This window comes from Typopeltis vanoorti, chromosome 18 (assembly GCF_054136105.1).
Source record: "Typopeltis vanoorti isolate ZY-2024b chromosome 18, IOZ_Tvanoo_1.0, whole genome shotgun sequence".
Lineage (NCBI taxonomy): Eukaryota > Metazoa > Arthropoda > Arachnida > Uropygi > Thelyphonidae > Typopeltis > Typopeltis vanoorti.
The window spans coordinates 19,664,781-19,684,694 of record NC_143566.1 but is presented as its reverse complement, the minus strand read 5'-3'; the positions used below and the strand labels follow the sequence as shown (position 1 = coordinate 19,684,694).

At 35.0% G+C, this 19,914-nt stretch overlaps 2 protein-coding genes across 6 annotated transcripts in view; one reads left to right on the top strand and one right to left on the bottom strand.

Annotated features, from left to right (window-relative positions):
- Positions 1 to 19,914, top strand: part of Gug (arginine-glutamic acid dipeptide repeats grunge) — a 565,908-nt gene that overhangs the window by 539,329 nt on the left and 6,665 nt on the right. For all 5 annotated transcript variants that reach the window (XM_090408198.1, XM_090408202.1, XM_090408199.1 and 2 more), the window contains one exon: positions 18,237 to 18,364. In XM_090408198.1, coding sequence (XP_090264324.1) covers positions 18,237 to 18,364 — 128 coding nt within the window. The remainder of the gene's footprint in view (positions 1 to 18,236; positions 18,365 to 19,914) is intronic.
- LOC150096521 (acetyl-coenzyme A transporter 1) overlaps positions 14,187 to 19,914 on the bottom strand; it is a 232,696-nt gene continuing 226,968 nt past the window's right edge. The window contains exon 10 of the transcript XR_016549809.1: positions 14,187 to 14,334. The gene's annotated coding sequence lies outside the window, so the exon portion shown is untranslated. The remainder of the gene's footprint in view (positions 14,335 to 19,914) is intronic.

Genomic DNA, 19,914 nt, shown 5'->3' with positions numbered 1-19,914 from the left:
TATGCTTGTCTTCTGTAATTGGTATTCCTTTGAGAGCACATGGGTTTACATTCCACTTCTCCCTTAGCTGCTGTGTGTGGCCCAGCCTCCTCTTTATTCATATGGAGCAATTCCTACTCTGTGTAGTTAGACCCTCTCCTTACATTTTTCCACCTGTGGCTAGAGCACCTGAAGGCTTTGTACTTTTAACAACTTGCTGTTATAAATGGCTAAGTTAAAAATGAATGAAATAAAGGAAAAAAAATATTGTATCGCATTCTTCCTTTTTAGACTTCTAATTTTTGTATATTTTTAATAATAGCTGTCTTACTTAATATTCCTAAGTAACAATTATATTCTTGCATTGTCGTTTGAAAGTCAACTTAAGTTCACTTTCAAAGGATAATGCTGTGGTCGACCCAACTTTTCTTTTTACCATCAAGTGTTATCCAGGTCATTTTATGTATTTCTCTATGTTTAATATGCTCCTTTCTATCACAAAATTTTACATTTCTCAAAAAGCTACTAATAAATCACCATTCTTATTTCTTTAAACACGCATCATTTCTCACTGCTCTTCCATTTTCACTACTTTGGCAATCACATCACTAATAAATTATTATGTGACACCTCCAGGGAGTCAAAAGACTCGTCGAGGGAGAGTGTGCCAACAGCATCGGACGATTGTTCCCCTTCCAACTACTAACGATGCTCAAACTTGCTTAACTTTTTGTGTGTGAGCCATCAGTAGCAGAGGCCAATCGACCAACCTTTGTGTAGGTCACATTTCTATAATTCTTCATACAAGGTGCATAATATTTGCTAGCGCATACACCTGTAGATTATTAATTTTATAAATCTTGAATACCACCATTATTATGAGTCACCTGTCTTAGTATTGGAAGAACATAAGTAGGCATAATAATATAGATAAAAGAAATGCATAGCATACATTAAATTGCCAGCCTGGTTGGCTGTGTGTTAATGTACTGTTCATTAACCAACAAGCTGCTGCATGTTTGGATCCTGCCATGGGCATGAATATTTGTGATTGCCTTTAGGTGGTAGATGAATTTCGTTGCCAGTGTGAAGCCACTTCTCAACTTATTGGAGGCCTCAAGTGGGTTGAAAAAATTCCATGTTTGGTCTTGTGAGGAAGGTTTCTGGATCAGGTTAAAAATTAATATAATATGGAACAAAAAATTCTTAGCCCATCTGTGGTACTAATGGTTTATAGCCTTTTGTGGGTGAAAGACACAAACAATAAAAATTAAAAAAATACATATGCATTGTCTAGTCATAAAACCTGTTACAACTTGATCAGCAAATAAACTATAACTTGTAGAACGTGCATATAGCAGCATTCAATGTTTGAAATGTCTCCTTTTGCTTTCATGCATGCCCGAAATCTGTGATACTAGCCATCAATGGCAGCATGCACAACACAATGGAAATGCTCCAAATCCACTTTCAGACTAGCGATGCTGGGGTGCCATTTCTTGTAGGCTACTCTCTCTCTCAAGCTCTGACCACAATTTGAAATCTAATGGATTCAGATGGTGATATGTGATATATTAGGAATACGTTAACTGTTCTTTACTTTACTGTAGTTTTTTTTTTTTTTTTTAATCTTTCTATTGATAAATTACATTGCTCCATTTTTAAGTTGTACTGTAGTTGTACCTAGATACACAGGCAACAGTTATTTAATTGAAATTATTTCATTTAATGTAAGTTAACCATCTAGTGTTATGCAATCAATTTCAACTGATTAAGCTTTGTCTTGTCTCTTCAATCAGCATAAGTGCCACTGATGATTCATGTATTGCTGTTATTTCTTGAATAGAGTATTTGATATCCATCTGCAGTTTCCACTTTTTGTTAAAATAGCTATTCTAGAAGGAATTACCGGTTGTCTCATTGGATAGACACAATTTTAATAAGCTGTGTCTTTCCAGACATATTTGGGACAGAGTTTTTAACATTCATGTTGCAATTAATGTTTTTTGTTTAGGGGAATTTTGTGACTATCTGTTTCAATGATATCTCAACCTGAGTGTTATCATATTACCATATAGCAAGTTATCAGATTCTTGGGTCACTTAAATAATTGCGTGGACTTTTGGTTTTCATGATCAGCAATATTTTAGTGGGATTAGTGTTTACTCTTTTGGAAATAGGTTGCATTTTTTTCCTGCTACAGATCGATTCATCTGTATGAGAGGATTTTATATATATATATATATATATATATATATATATATATATATATATATGAGCTTGCTTATAATCCAGTTTATATGTGGAAAGTTAAAAAAAGAAGTGAGCTTGAATTGGGCAGAAGACATGGTGGAATCTTGGCTGTTCATTATGATACACCACCTTCGTGAGTCATTGTTAATGTCTAATGTTTGTTGCATAGGGCATCAGCTGAACTAATGATTCCCTTGATGTGGAAATCTCACCTTTCCGTTATATGTTTAGGCTCACTGGCCTGTCACAGCCAAGCAAATATACTTCTTGGAAACCCAATTATTGCATAATAAGGCAGTTAATCCTTTCTATTTGCATAGCAGAGAAAAACCAGCCAGAAAATACATGCTGTGCTGTTAATTGCATGTATTCTTTGGCTAGCTTTTTTTCCTCTTGTGAGGTGAAAAATCCCACCACTATGAGACCTGCTAACCTGCCTTCAGTTGATAAGTCCTTATAAAGATTCTTCACTTCTTAGATAGGATTTAAATCTTGGTCTTTTCACTAACCAAATGGCATCACTGTTACATCTGAGCCACAGAGGATCTAAGGTTTTAAAGAAAGGAAAACATATCAGATATGATATCTCAGAATGAACGGAACATTTTAACTGCTAACTTGCAATTATGTTTTCAACATAATGTTTCGTTGTGAAGAACAAGGAACAGGAGTCGTGTGTTTAAGGATTAAGTACTGGGGGGGGGGGGGACTCATGATAAAAGTTTAATGGAGTGAAACAGCACTAGGAAATGATTAAAAATAATATTTAATGCTTCTAATATTTCATATCAGTTACAGACATCATCAGGGAGTACAAAATGAGACTTGAAAGACTAGAGTCCTAATTAGGAGGGATGGTGCCCTAGAATGTCGAAGTGTTAGCATTTCCCATATTTTGGGAAGTTGTATTTCAATTAGGCTGATTTTTAAGAGCAGCTGCAGATTCTGAAAATAGTCATTCTCTTCTAAATTTACTATGATGGAACATGATGGTCTTTTTCCAGTTGATTCTGACTGTGAGCTATATCCAAAGCATGGTCTGCAAGACCAGATTGACCATAGTTATGAGTGCAGATGTATTTTTTATGTTCTTCCATTCAGATGGTAGCTGATCTTCCTGTCTATCCATAGTAGACCAATTTACTGGAACTGAGAGGGAAGGTTGTTTGTCTTTAGTGGAGCAGATAAGGATAGCTAGTTGTAAGTGGTGCAAAGATTGTATTTATTTAATATTCTGGATATTTTTTCTGATGTGTCATGGATTTGGGAAAGGATTATTTATTTTTTTGATATTGCATAACCATTAGATAGAAAATTGTAATGTATATGATTGAGTTCTGTTGCAAGAGAGGTCTCATTGGAACAAAGGTTATAAGTCTATGGGTTAGTGTTTTTATGACACCATATTGTTGAGAGGGGTGAAAGTTTGTATCTGCATATGTGAGTGGGTTTCTTATATACTGAAAAGGACAGATTTCCATTAGGTAGGCCAGACTATTATTAGTTTCCTTTTCCATTGTAAATTGGATTCTAGGGTGCAGACTATTGAGGTGACATAGATTCGATAGAGGTGCCCTCTATCTGTTTATAAATTTTGTTCTTCTAAGAGAAATAACTGGAATGGGATAGCAAAGGAAAAAAGGCCAATAATATCAAGGGGAAAAACTTTTTTTTTTTTTTTTTGAAAGCAATAAGGTGTCATTTAAGGGAATGTTAGTGAACAATGGGGTGATATCAGTATCATTAACAATTATATATTTTCAGTGAAGCTTTTAAAATGGGAAGAATTTTTTATGTATGATGTGATATGACCAGTAAGAAGAAGAGCAAGAGATTGTGCTAACTGTTTGGATAATTTATAGTGTGGAGAGGGGGACAACTAAAGATTTTTTTTTTTTTTTTTTTTTTTTGATGGCAGGAGGCCAGGAAGAAACTTTTTTGAGATCACGATCTAAAGGTGGAGCAGTTTCTAAGAATGATGTCTATTGTATTAAATTCACTGGTATTAAAGATAACAGTAGCACCTCCCTTGACAGACTTAGTAATGAATATACTGTTATCTTCTTCTTCGTCTATGATCTCTTATGCTTTTAAGCGTCGAGATTTTGCCAAAGAGATTTCCATGCCGTCCTGTCCAAGGTATGTTGTTTTGCTTCTTTCCAGTTAATTCCCTTTTCCAATTTTTCTTTAATTTCCTTTTGCCAACCTTTCCTGGGTCTGCCTATGTTTCTTTTTCCTATTTTCTGGCTTTCGTATACAGTTTTTGCTATTCTTCCTTCTTCCATTTGATTAAGATGTCCAAACCATCTCATTTGGGCTTGTGTTATGAATTGATTCAGAGGTGCAACTTGAAGGCTGTCTCTTATGGTTTGATTTCTTATTCGGTCTAGTATGTACTGTTATCTTAATAGTTTATTGAGGACGGGGAGATAGGTTTCTGTTATGAGCTAAGTTGCAGATACTGCATTCAATGTTGAATGCTGCGTCTAGGAGTCTACGTCGCTACGTCTACTGGCACTAGACATAGACAATAGGCCTAATGGCCTATTACAGTCTCTTCCCATCTTTTCACAGGCTGTCCTCTATTCCTTCTGCATTGAGGTCAATATCTCTGTCTGTTGTCTCTATCACCTCAGATATCCAGCTGTTTTGCACGGGAATCTCATTTCGGAGCTTATCTGCTTGAGTTATGGTCCAGGCTTCTAAACTATATGTTAGGATAGGTCTTGCTATGAGTTTTGGATTCTTATTCTTGCTCAGTAAATTTGGATTGAATATCTGATTAATGGTTGGTTATTTTATGTTGCATGTCTTTCTCTCTTTTATAAGATAAGTGGTAGCCTAGATATTTAAATGTATTAACTTGTTTCATAATATCATTGTTGATGCAAATTTTGCTTCTAATTGGCCTCTCTATCTTATTTACTTATCTTCAGACTTTCCACAGCACAGTGGAAACTAGGCAACCAAATTTCAGTATGGTTTTATTAATATTTTATGCAGCGTGTCATTTGAACTTCATGCACTATCCCCCCAAAGTTATATCTCTGCACTTCAAACTGCCACTCCACTCCGTCCAAGTTGTCTATTAAAATCTTCCCTTCATGAAGATTTTAATAGACTTTATAAACCCATCATCGCTCCTCAATTTTCCCTAAATTTGCATCATTCCAGATGAAAATAAGATTAACAAATAAAAGCTGTAGGGGACCCAAACATAGAACCTGTGTCACATCACTGATTATCTTTCTTTGTTAGATGCTAGATATATATATACCTCACCATAGACAATTTGCTGACATCATTCAGTGAGCCAGTCTATTATTCATCCCCATCTTTTTATGTTGCAACCTACCAAATGCTTTTACAAAGTTCAAGTATATCACTGTCTCTGAGTCTCCTTCATCCAACCTGTTTACTTGCATTTTATGATAAGGTGATAATTGCTTCGTAAACCCATGCTGTCCATCACCCAGTCCTGTATTTTTTTGCAAGTATCTTCATTTTGACTGTATATCTATAGTTGTAATTTAGTCTTTCAGTGTGAATTTTGAACTTCATGCATGCATAAATATAGTGGTCTATAATTGGAAATTTCATCTAGAATCATTGCTTGTGCAAGTGATTGAACAACCAAATGAAGGATGTAGCCTCTTGTACATTCTTTTAAAATACATGGTGATGTCATTATCCATTCTGGTTCATTTCAACACCTAGAAAGATATACATCTTTCTAGGTGTTGGGATATAATTATGATTATTCATTGAATAATCACATCCTAACAATTGTTTCATCCATCTCCTAATGTTTTTTTTTTTTTTTTTTAAGGCTTTAGAATGAAATCTAAAACTGTTGTAATATGTGTGAAATAGTGCAACACCACTGTAACTGATGATAATCAGAAAGGTGAACAAATGGTTTTGTCACTCCTGCTGAATGACTATCACAGAACTTAAAAGCTTGATGTTTGATAGTCCCACATTGATTATTACAGAAAGATTAGAAATTTTATTGCAAATGGAATGTTACTGTGGCTGATTACACAAAAGATTTAATACTTGTATCATTTAGAGGCCTACAATAACTCTCTAATTTTATAGAGCATGTTGAAGATATTAATGGAAATTTATCACTTTAGTCTGCAAGAAAATTTACATTCATGAAATCCTGTATACTATTGTTAGTATCAAATCTGGACTTTTATCTTTGCTTGATATTGATTTTAAAAGAACTTCCAGTATGAGGGGTTTAAAGGTAACTATTTCTAAATGATTAGTAATCTATGAAGACACTTTATCTGTGTAACTGCTCTAGTGTCTTGATATCAAGGATTTCATATTGGGATAGTGAGATTCTTCATGATGAGTATGTTTTTTAAAATAAAAAATAACTAACACAGGGTTTAGAGGTCATAATAATTATTTAGTAAACCTACCAGTTTTCCACTTAAGCTAGTGGCTTCGTCTGGGTTAGGATAAACACACAAATAAATATAGAATCATTACATAACTAAAAACATTGAATGTGTAGGAACTGGCACATGGTCAGTCACTGTTCAGCAGATGTGCCTGATAGTTTAATTTTTCTGCAAAGATCTAATAAGTGACTAAATGTCACACAAAATCATCCCTTGGTTTTTCTTAAGAGTGGCTTGTGAATGGATTACCATTGTAGCCTCTTTGATGTTGCGTGCTGAAGTTGTCTTCAATGTATGGTATGGAGTTCTTGTCCCACTCAATGTTGTGATGAGTGTGGGAGAAATGGAATGTCAGACTCAGCTTTCTTCTCCGTTGTTATTGATGTCTCCAATATGCTCCTTTTGACTTAGAAATAAACTTCAGGATGTTTGTTGAAAGGATTGTGGTCCTTGGGCGAGCATAACAGATTTCATACCATCATAATGCGTTCGTTTGAAGACCGCTCTAATGACATGATAAGGTGACTTGTGGTGATAATGACATGAGATTTCAGGTGATTTTTTTAGTGAAAGTTCATCAGTAAAAGGGATGGAAACTGAGGTTCTGTTGTGGAGAGGGATTAGAGGATAGTATTCTTTGTGCCGTTGCTGATCAATACTTGCAGAATACAATGTAATTCTTCTGTTAGTGTTCTTTCATCTCTTATAATAGAGGTCACCCTCTTTTTCAGCAATTGTACAATACCTAATTTTTGTGAAATATGGCACAATGACGAGAAATGTAGATAACGACCTGTATGAGTTGGCTTACAGTATACACACCAAGAATTATGCCATACATAAAAGACAACTTCAGCATCCACAACATGAAATAGGCTACAATGGTAATCCACTGACAAGGCTCTCAGCAGAAACCAAGGGATGATTTTGTGCGACATTTGGAATGTCACTTATTAGATCTTTAAACACATCAGACTTTAATTTTTTTTAAAAATATTTTGGTTTAAGCCAATAGGAGTACAATTTGGTTGGCTAAATTCCAAATTGCCAGCCCATCCTCATTCGTTCAGTATCCAGATAGATACTTAACAGATTGGACATTAGGTCAGAAGCCCTGGTTGGTTCTACGCATTACTTTAAAGGCTATGTGGAGATCTCCTCCAGTTATACAGCCTTTGACCCTTAAGCACCCCTAACCAAAAAAATATAAAATGATGGTACAACATGACAGAATTTCATGCCGGCTAAGGCGTTGCCCAGTTAAACAAGGTCCCGTTGTTTTTGCCAGGGAACAAGGGCAAAAAAACTAAAAGTCAGCTACTGGAACAAATCCTAAAACACATCCCAACTCAACATAAGAAGCCTGAATGGCAAAGAAATGGAGCTAACTGAGGAATTAGATAAGTACCAGATCGACATAATGGGGATGACTGAAACAAACAAAAAACTCGTGAAATTTTTCTGAGCAATAATATCAAAATGTTATATTTAGGCAATGACAGTCGACGAAAAGAAGGGGTAGCCATAGTATTCAACACTAAATATGAGGCTTTATCTTCTTGAATGAATGGCAGGCAATCTCAAGTAGAGTGATGTGGACCAAGACTTAGTAGAACCTTCTATGGGACCATAGGCACAAATAAGGAAAAGTGGAGGAAATTTTTGAGACTTTAGAATAAGCAACTGACACAATGAAAAAGGAAAAGTTGGTCCTTGTTGGGGATCTGAATAGCAGAGTTGGAAATAATTGTCAGACATACAAAGAAAATTTGGAGAAAAGTGCAAAGCTAATAATAATGGCAAATGCCTGTTGGATTTCTGCTCAGGACATGGATTGGTTATTATTAACACAATGTTCCAACATAAAAATGTGCACAAATTCACAGGGAGAGAAGAGGCAAGGAATAAGAAAAGTGTTATTGACTGTGTTATTGTTGATAGTGATGTTTTCTCCCTGGTGTGGGACACCAGAGTGCACAGAGGATTTGAAATTGGAAGTGAGCAGGATAAAATTGAAGAACATGTAAGAAAGTTTTAAAGCAAATAAAAGTTTAGCAGCTCTCAGATGTGAACTATAGGCTAAAATACACAAACATTATTCAAGAAAAAATGAGAGAGTTTGAAAACAGGAACCAAAGCCTTGGAGAGTCAGTGGCAAGCAATGAAGAATACATAGATTGATTCAGCCAGAGAGGAATGTGGTGAGGTTGTCTGCAAGGATAGAAAAATCAGAACTCCATGTTAGAGGCAGTGAAGAAAAAGAAGAAAGCATATCAAAAGTTCCTGGAAAATAAGTCAGCTTGTACTCTTAGAGAATACAGAGACAAATGTAAGAAAGCTAAACAAAAGTGATGGGAAGACTTTAGTAACAACATAGAAAATAAATATCAAGAAGGTGGCAAGATATTCTGAAGATTGTTGAAGAAGCTCAGAAATGAAGAAAATAGAGAAAAAGATATCCTTGAAGGATGGAGTAATTACTTAGAAAAATTGCTAAATGAAACAAGCAGTGATAAAAGCATGCAGTCAGGAATACATATCCATACTTGAAGCAGAAAGGCAGCAGAAGTAGATGATCTTCGACCAGAACTGTTCAAGTATGGAGGTATAAAAGTCTTACACTGCATAGTTCATTAGGCCTGGACAGAGGGATGAATTCCGGATGATTGGAGTAGAGCTCTCATAGTACTCATATATAAAAAAAGGAAAATAAAACAATGTGAGAATTACAGAAGTAATTTCCTACTGAGTGATCCTCATAAGATTTACTCAAGTATACTTGAGAAATGGTTGAGAAGGATTATGGAAGGGAAGCTTGGTGAAGAACAAGCTGGATTCAGGCCAAATAGAATATGTCAGGATCAAATTTTCACATTACGACAAACAGTTGAAAAATTGTGGGAATAATATAACAAAGATCTGTATTTAAGTTTTGTAGATCTGGAAAAGGCATATGACAGGGATGCCAAGAAAGAAGCCGTTCAAAGTGCTACAGTTGTATGGCATCAGTAATGCATTATATCAAGCAATACTTAGTCTTTATTTGAGTTGTAAGTCAGTAGTTAGAATTGAAGGAAGTACAGGAAGATGGTTTAGTGTTAAATGGTGTCAGACAAGGATGTACATTATCCCTTCTGTTATTCATTATCTATATGGATCACATTATGAAGGAAAGTGGTATTAAACCTATCAAAATTGGATATGTTAATCTCAGCTCTTTGCTTTATGCAGATGATGTTATACTTCTAAATAAATCTGCCACAAGTGTGCAAGATTCCCTGACTAAATTGAATAACTGTTGTAATAGATATGGTATGAAAATATCAACCACATTGTGAATGGAGAACCTATAGAACAAGTAAAACATTTGAGCTACTTAGGCATGATTTTTAGTGAAGATGGTAAATTAAATATGGAAATAGACAACAGAATCAGCAAAGCTGGTATGGTAGGAAGTCAACTGAATAAATTTATATGGAATAAGAGAAATTAGCTATATACATACAAGACAGTGTTCAAACCAATTTTAACTTATGGATCTGAGAGACAGAGACATGAGAAAGATTAGGGTCATGAACAGATGGCATCAATGGCAATATCATATTAAAATCGAGGATAATAGGAAAGACCTTAACATTGTCAGCATCCAGGAATGTGTTAACAGAGCTAATCTCAGGTGTCACCTAAACAGAATGGGAGAGGAAAGATTAGCAAAACAAGTGTTGGTTGGCAGGAGGTAGATATAGGTGGATTGATATCATAAAAAGTGCCTTAGAAAATAGAAATATAAGCTCTGATAATGTTGATGTATTGACATGTAACATATAACTACTTTTCTATTGCAGTTGAATCTTCATGTAGAAGCCAAATGATTGTTGTAGTAAATTTCTTCTGGACTTTTTGGTAGTTTGCTATAGTGAGAGTTGACATTATCTCATGACATTATGCCATCTTAATCATCTTGCTGATTAAGATGGCATATTCCTTGTAATTTTCTAATTTCATATATATACACACACACATATATATAAGAGTGTCTTTTCCTGTTATACAGAGTCCATCAAAAAATGTATACACACTTTAACAGATGCCATCTATGGATTTTTTCGAAGTTGGATCGAATTACAGCAGCAACGTGTAGTATGTCGTTACTTGCATGAATACTAGCATCAACGTGACCAGCAGGACAGTCAAACAAAATGGCGGAGGCATGATTGTCGTTCGAGGAACGCAAGACCATTTTAAAGTGGTATTTCAAATTTGAGAATGTTGCTGAAGTTCAACAATGGAGATGTGAGTTCATAACAAAACTTCCAACACACCTGACAATTGCGCGTATTCGTGATAAGTTTGAGACCCATGGTACCATCTGTGACGTGCACAAGGGATGATCTGAGAGGCCTCACACAGCAACATCCTGCTTCCTCGGCTATGGTGTTGAGACAGTAGTTAGCAGTGCAAGCATATGGCACATTCTTAAAGCAGCTAAATGGAAAGTTTACATCCCAAGATTATTGCATGCAATGAAAAGACAATACTGATCAAGGAATGCAGTATTGCGAGTGGTTTCGACACATGGTAGATGAGAAGTTTGTGTGGAAGATGGTTTGGTCTGATAAAGCACAATTTAAGCTTAATGGAACAGTGAATCAGCATAATTATGTTTATTGGGCTCAAGAAAATCCAGGCATTTGTGTGGACAAAGTCAATTTACCAAGGCTCAATGTCATCTAGGGTTTTAATAGGACCATTCTTTGAAGGTACTGTTACTGTTCAAGTGTACCTAGACATGCTACACACATCCATTTTACCTGTTATTCATGCACCTTATGGGAATGATCAATTTCTCTTCCAACAAGATGGTACACTACCACAGACATGAGAGCTTACCTCGATGAGAGTTTGCAGGAACAATGGATAGGGCGAAGAGGTACAGTTGAGTTCCCCCCTACGTTCTCCTGATTTAACACCCGTGGACTTCTACCTGTGGGGGACTTTAAAGGATGTAGTGTATCATAGAAAAACAGCTACACTGGTGGTCCTTTGGAAAGAAATTGAAACAGCAGGCATAGCAACCCCCACTGGACACTTTGTCCAAGCAGTAGTTCAGCGTAATAATGTCTGGACGCTAATGGTAACCACTTTGAGCACCTCGTGTAATTGTAAGTCAAAGATAACTTGATGTCTGTATAAATTTAGTATTACAATTTTTATACAGGTTTTTCTTTTGCTGAAGTGTGTATACATTTTTTTGACTCTGTATTTTGAGAACATCAGCAAGATGGTGGTGACCTATATTCCAGATGATTCAGTTTGTAGTTCTTCCAACCAGGTGAGCTCATTAACAAATTCATTGGTTTTTGTATAAATCTAGAGGTAACAATGTAAAGTATTCAATACCATATTCTCTAATTTCAGCTCTATTTCAAAACACAAGCAAGAGAAATAATTACCTGCAGATGAAGCTTAACTTTCCAGTGCCTGTCGTATTCTCTTCACATGCTGTTAGCTCCAAACTTAACAATGTTTGTTTTCATCTCTGTTCTGCAAACCACACATTTTCTACCAGAAACTATTCATACCAGTTTCACACTCCTTTGTTTTTATCTCATAGGGTATATTTGCATATACTCTCTGATATGCCATGTTAGTTTGAACTTCTGAAAAGCAAAGACTATTTGGATAAAAATCTCTGTGTATTTTTGTATGTATATATTATGTGCAGATTATGAAATCGCACAATTCATGGAATGCGTAACATTTTTGCTCATTCCATGAACTGTATAACATGCTTGTACAGTTCGTGGAATCCTAAAATATCACTTTATTAAGTTAGTGATGAATCGTCACATATGTAAGCCGCGAGTCTTGCAACTCACACCAATGAGAAACTAACCTTACTAAATACAAGGAAAGGAATTCTGATGTAATGTTCTACAAATTTACTGTAACACTTGACTAATACTATTACAAAAAATTTCTTAAAACACAGCAACAACTAATAAGAAATACTCTTCACGAGTTTCCGCACATCATGCACTGCTGCCGTTGCACCCAGTTCATGAATTGTGCAAAATTCTACACATTCCATGAACTGTAAAAGTGCGTTATACAATTCATGGATTGTGTGATTTCATAATTTACCAGTAATATATACATATACACAAACACACACACAAATTTATTTGCTGAATCTGTCATTCTGAACATTTTGATTTCTTTCTTTACATGTTGATTTTCTCTGGGTGATCTTTACCATAAAATTACCATCCATCTTTCTTGGGATTTCAATTATCAATTGCCAATGCATTTGCTATCATCAGTGATCTTACAAAAATTGTTCGTATGCCTACCAGATAACTCTAAGTACTTATTTAAGTTAAGGGATATTATATCCCTTAACTTAAATAAGTTCATGTCGCCGAATTGAAGCCTTTGGCTCTTCATTATTATTAACTCTAAGTACCTAATATTTTCTCCCATGAAGCAGTTACCTAGCATTCTTAATGGAATGATTTCTGTGGATTGTTTTCAGTCTTGTGATTCAAAAATTTGCACCGAATATAATTAAAGCAAGTCTTAGTTGTATGGAAACATACCACTGCCATGTGTCAAAGTTGTACAATAGAAGAACCAGGAATATCACAGTCGACTTTCATAAAGCCTGAAATTGTCAGAACTAATTTCACATTAAGCTTACATCATGACAGTCTTCGTTTATTGGCTGTAACTTTTGTCCTTTTTCTACTCAGATATTTCAATTGCATAATTACTCACAGAATGTCCCACTATCTTTCCAAACATGTCTTCACCCCCTTTCTCCAAATTGAACACACACACAAAAAAAAAAAAAAAACTTTTCTGATCCTGCTGAAATTTCTCACTGTTCTGAAGTTTGTTGCTTTAGATTTGACTCTTGTTCTCTCCTGCAACCTGCAAATTATTCCATATTCAACCCATTCTGGGTGATAAATCTTTATCATGAAATTACCATTCAGTTTTTTTCACTTCAGAAGGACCTGAAGTAACAGAGAAAATCATTAACTCTGAAATAAATTATTGCCATTCAGTCAACAGAGAATCTTCTTGCTTATGTCATTACCCAATCTTGGACAAATTCCATGGAAGAGTTTGGGAAATATGAAATGGTTGCTTTTAATATGCCTAAAGTGTTTCATCAGGTTTGGCACAGAGACCTGTTAAATAAGCATGATGTTTTCTGTCTGGATACACATTATGTGTGGTAGTGGATAGAGCTTTAAACTTTGGAACTACCATAGTTGTGCTGATGATTGTATAATTCATTTTCATTTGTAAAATCCATTACACAAATTACAGAATCATCCAAAATATCAACTACAATCCTAAATTGTTCAATGAGATACTGTTATTATTAGAGAAAAGCCTAAAAGACAGTTAACTTCAGTAATAATAAAATACCATCATGCTTTATATTTCTTGCAAAAAAAAAAAAAAAAATCATTTTCTTCTGGTCTTACTTTCAACAGCCCTCAAATCTTTAAAGAAGACGAGATCTCTCCCTTGACATGATACAAATATATACAGTTGACTCTTGAACAACATGGGGGGTTAAAGAGTGCTGACCCCCACGTATAACTATTGTTACCTTGCCAATAACTTTAATAGCTGATTAACACATACTGTATTCTTAAAATGAAGTAACCTAGAGAAGAGAAAGTACATGTACAGTACTGTATTCATCGATACCATAAGTTGTGTCTGTCAGTACATATATCAAAAATGAAAAAGAAATTTTATTTATTTACAAGTATAACAATTCATGCATTGATAACGAAGCATCAGCAATATGATTGATAATATAATGAATGAATCGTAAAATTATGCAGTTTTGAGATAATACGGCAAATAGCACCATATAAGTTTTGATAAATTATAATAGATTTGTGTATATTTTATGGATTCATGACATACCTAATTTTTTCAATATTTCTAAGCTATGTGGTTCATCTGCGAGCTTTTTCAAATTGTTGCAAATCTCCAAAAAATATGCATATAAACCTGTGTTGTTCAGGGATCAACTGTATAAAATGCCTCCTTAGTATCCAAGAATATTTTTTTTTTTTTTCCTCATTTGTGCAACCATTAAATACTTTCTCACATTTGGGTATTGTTTCTTTACAGAAAAGAAGCAGTTGCTGATCCACCTCTCACCCATTCACTGATGCTCATTTTCTACAAATATTTCCATGATGGCACTGTTAAGTCTCCTATTCTGTTCAAAATCTATTAAAACACATGCAGCAGCTATCCAGTGCTCCTTCATATTTCAAACCCCACACCAAACAAATTTTCAAATCGAATGTTAACATGTCTATTCGTAATGAAATTACAACTTAAAATAGTTTGATGAAATATCAGAAGTATTAAAGTCAAATTGCCACCACTAGTTGGCTGGTTTTGTTTATAGCCATTGGGCTGATATTGAGGATGGAGTACTTTCAAGATTTGTAGAGGTTTAGGTAATTTCTTAATGCTGCAGCAGATTACAGGAAGAGTTCCTTATATTTTTTTTTTTTTTTTTTAGCATTGTGGCAAGTGTCTGAAGCATAGTCGATAAAGTCCGGATCAATCATAGTGGTCTAACTGATATCTCTTGTCAAAGGCTATCCAAATTGGAATCCCCACTTTTCAGCTCTCCTAACTCTGACAATCATGTTGCCCTTTTTGTTGTCTACATATCATTAAAATTTTATTTCTTACAAGTTAATTACCCAAATTGTGTTATGGACGTTAAAATCCCCAAGGAGAACAAACTGGCTCCCCTACTCCAATTTCATAGATCAAGCTAGAATTTTGAATTATTTCCCATCAGTAGATTGACAAATAGTCAGTCTACCAACCCGACTCTAGCTCTGACTACAATCTTATTCATGTCTCGTTCTACATTTCGTCCTAATCTCAGCCTCGTACCCTGTGGCACTGGGATGACGTCTGAAATTTTTATGCCACTTTTCCATGGTCAAATTACTGCTTTCACTCTCCCAATCCGCTTAATCGATGACATTTCAGTCACTTTCTTGTTTCGGTGCTGTGCCTTTTCTATAGGTACCTTCACGGGCATTGCTCCTCTGAATTGGCTTGCTACCCTTCCTACACTTTCATTTCCTTCTTAGAACATATGCTGTCCAGCTCCAAACACACCAAACTAACTTCTCATCAGCTTTCTTCATACACCCACTCTTTCAGAAACATATCAAGGTTACATTTCTTCTTTAATCACTTGCCCACACATGGCACTGTAATGTTGTAGGTTTAGTGGGGGATCATCATTAAAAAAGTGCATGTAGTCCTTGTGCTTAAAACTTCAAGATAACTGAAACACTCAAGTAGGCCTTAGAGACTGGTTGCATGTTTTGGGGGATTGCAACCACTGGCTATGAAAGTATGATTGTGGACAAAGTCATGAACTTGACCAGTTACTAGATGTTTAATAGGGACATATATAGCAGACGTAGTATAGTATTTATATAACTGCTTCACAGATGTATAAGAAAACTAGAATAGTCCTATATGTATACCTAGTGGCCAAAATTGTGGAAACCTTTTGGAAAAAGTGTATTTTTGAGGTTTGATGGTTCATAACACCACTTTTTTTGGTGTAATACCATAAAATTATATATCAATGGAAAGATAATTTAATCAAGAATGTAATGCAACAAAGTTTGTTCAATTATCTGTATTCTATGAAAAGTTATAGCCAAATAACCAGAAGAAGCACAACTTGCTTAGGTTGATTTGAATGTAGCCAATGAGCATGAGTGTTTAGAGAGCCAATCAGGTGTCATCGTGTTTTGGCAATGAGCCAATAAGATCACAGTAGAATTCAGCTATTGATGTCATGTATTCCAATACATGACATGAGGAGAGGAGAACATTTGTCAGTGTGTTATGTGATTGCTATCAAGTTTTTTTTTTTTTTTTTTTTTTTTGTGTTCTTTCGTGAGCTTGTAAAACGTAATAAAATTAAAGAAATGGCACAAAGAGTTGACTGGTCACCCAGAAAGCGATGTAAAGTAGTACTATTAAGTGAACAAGGCTACAGCTATGAAGAAATTAGAAAAAAAAAAAATTGGTGGAAACTTAACCAAAGGTGGCATTTCTAAATTTTTGAAGAGGTATAAAGGGACTCAGTCACTACAAAACTAGACTGGTAAAGGCGCACAACAGCAAGTGATGATAGAAGAATTGAGAGACTGTGCCTACATGACAGAAGAAAATCATCTGGGTATATACAAGATAAAATGGCGCAATACAATGTGAAGTGAGTACAAGGACTGTCGGCGTAGACTGCAGGAATTTGGTCGAAATGCTAGAATTCCACGAAAAAAGCCATTTTTATCTCTCAAACAAAGGTTGAAAAGATTAAACTGGGCTAAAACCCATGTTAACTGGACAGCAGAACAATGGGACAGTGTTATTTGGAGTGATGGCATAAAATACGCAAGGAGAAGAATCGGAGAAGATTTGCATCCTGATTGCATTACACCTACCGTGAAACACCCACTTAGAGTTATGATCTGGGGTTGTATGACATCAAAAGGTGTGGGCAGAATTTGTGTGATTAATGGGAATACAAATCCCCAAAATACATAAATTAAATACTTCAGCCAAACTGAAGCCTTCTGCATGTGATCTTTTCCAAGATAATGAAGCATTTATATTTCAACTGTGTGCAAAAAGTGGTTTCAAGAGATAATCATATTCCACTGCTGGAATGGCCTGGGAATAGCCCAGACCTTAACCCAATCGAAAATCTATGGAGCCGACTAAAGAAACTTGTTAGTCAGAAGTAACCCACCAATAAAATCCAATTAATAGAAGCAATAATTCAATCTTGCTTCACTCCATGGGAAGGCATTGTAAGGTCGTAATTAACACTAAAGTAATGTGAGTTAATACTTACCCAACTAAGTATTAACTCACATTGTATGTGTTTTACTTTTCTTCTTTATAACAAAAAAATCCTTCATAAAAGTTATTGCATTACTTTCTATTGATATATAATTTTATGGTATTACTCCCAAAAAAAAAAAAAAAAAGTGGTGTTATGAGTCATCAAACCTCAAAAATACACTTTTCCCAAAAGGTTTCCACAATTTTGGCCACTAGTGTGTATATATATCGTGAGCCTCATTCAGGGAGAAACAGAAGAATTGGGATCATTGGAGTTAATCAAACTATGCCTATTTTTAAGTTTTGTGAATTAATTGATATTAATGGTCATAAATTAAATGTTGTGGCCTTCTGCTTTCTCCCTGAATGATGCTCATGATATAGGAGTATTTAATAAATTCTAGTTTTCTTTCACATATATGAAACTGGCTGTTATTTAAAATATTGTACTTTGAACCTAACCACATTAACTATCTGGCAGTGAGTCTGTGGAACTGCTATACCTTGGAAGCTGGCTCTAGATCCATGCAGTGTAAGGGATATCCTTAAAGTGGAACCTTCACTGAAATTTAAATTGCATATTAACTCATGTAGCATAGTTTTTTTTTTTTTAAATACGATTAGAAATAACTTGACTGTTTTATTTTATAGCTCTCTGCTCAAGCAGCACATCATGAACAACTTCAGCGACAGTTACTTCTTGAACGAGAACGTTATGTTCATATGGGGCCACAGCTGATCCATCCCCAGCTTATTTCACAGCATGAAGAATTCCTTCGGTAAGTGCATACAATAGTAACACATGCTTCCACTGCATGTGAAGTATATGCCAGTAGCCAAGTTATCCACAGCTTAGAAATCTAATAATCATTAATGTGGATTCAGATGATTTTATATCACTCAGCTCTTAACTATTCTAGTGTATAAGTAGCATTTTGTAGCTGAATGGCTAACTTCCTCTCAGATGTATTGAGATTAGCTCATTATGGTAGTAATTTCAAGGAACATCAATTCACCATTATTTTGGATGCATACACATAAAACTGGTCTACTTATCTAACAATTCCTTCTTTTCTCTAGAAAGGGAGTAAAAGAATTTAAGTCAAATGCAGTATGTTCCCCCCCCCCCCACCTTTCCACAAAGCCAGTTGCCAATGGTATAATGACTTTGAAAAACTAAAGTTTAGTGAAGATCTGACTGCATTTTGCTTGCAGAATATTGAAAGTAGGCTCACTCGTATGAATAGGCATGCATATTTGACACAATTAAGCATTCTTCCAAATTGGTCTATAATTTGATCAAATACATTTGTATCCCTTACTGCATTCACCCACCTATATTTCTTTTCTGAAAGGTGAATGAACATATGTATATATTTTTAACCTCTTTCATCACTGCATTTATACTGTTAAGTTTGTTCTTTTGGCTGATTGCATGTTCTTGTTACATATGAATTTAAATCAAATGCAGTAGGGTTTTTTTGGAAATTTCTAACAAAAAAAAAAAGGCAGTGCACCTTTCATGAATTCAGTATTTCCTATTTTCACCAAAATGTGCAACCTCTTTCTTTTCTAGGTTCATAATTTTAGTTATTGTATGAGAATAATGTTAACAACTCTGCCTCACACATGATTTAATCCTGAATCTTATATCTGAGTGTCATAAGGTAAAGATCTGCTTTTTGCAATTGATATTTGTTCTTTAATAACTTTTTCTCCCAAGCTTCTGATATTATGCGAGACTTTTACTTCAGGCATGTAGAGACAAATTTAATTTTTCTTATTGGCAAGAAAGAGCATACTATGCAACTGCTTGGACTTTTAACATTGTAGCCTCGCAAACCAAGGGCAACTTTTCAACAGTACATTATTGTTGGACAAGGTTAGATTTTTTTTTTTTAGTCCTTTAGGAAATTACTAAGAAAAAAAATTGAATTAGTGTGACAAACTCTTATTTTATATAAATAAGAATATCCAATACATAGGTCAAAGAGGACATTATAATATTAATTAATGATGAAAGTCACTTTTGTAAAATTTTGGCTGTGTATGAATGCACTGAAATAAATTGATTTTTTTTTTTTTTTTTTTTTTTAAATGATGCTTGTGGTAATTTTTCTTCATCCATAATCATTGAGAGAAGTTTTCTCTAGCCAGTTTCAGAATTAGTCTTTTGCACAGGCAAGCACTGTTTTCTACTGGAATCTTGGCTGGAGGGTTTTTAACCATACAACTCCCAATTGTGCATCATGCTTTCCTCTCACATCCCAAAGTCTTGGGTGGAGACTGGCTGCCTACAAAACTTGGGCAAGGATATCAAAATACTAAT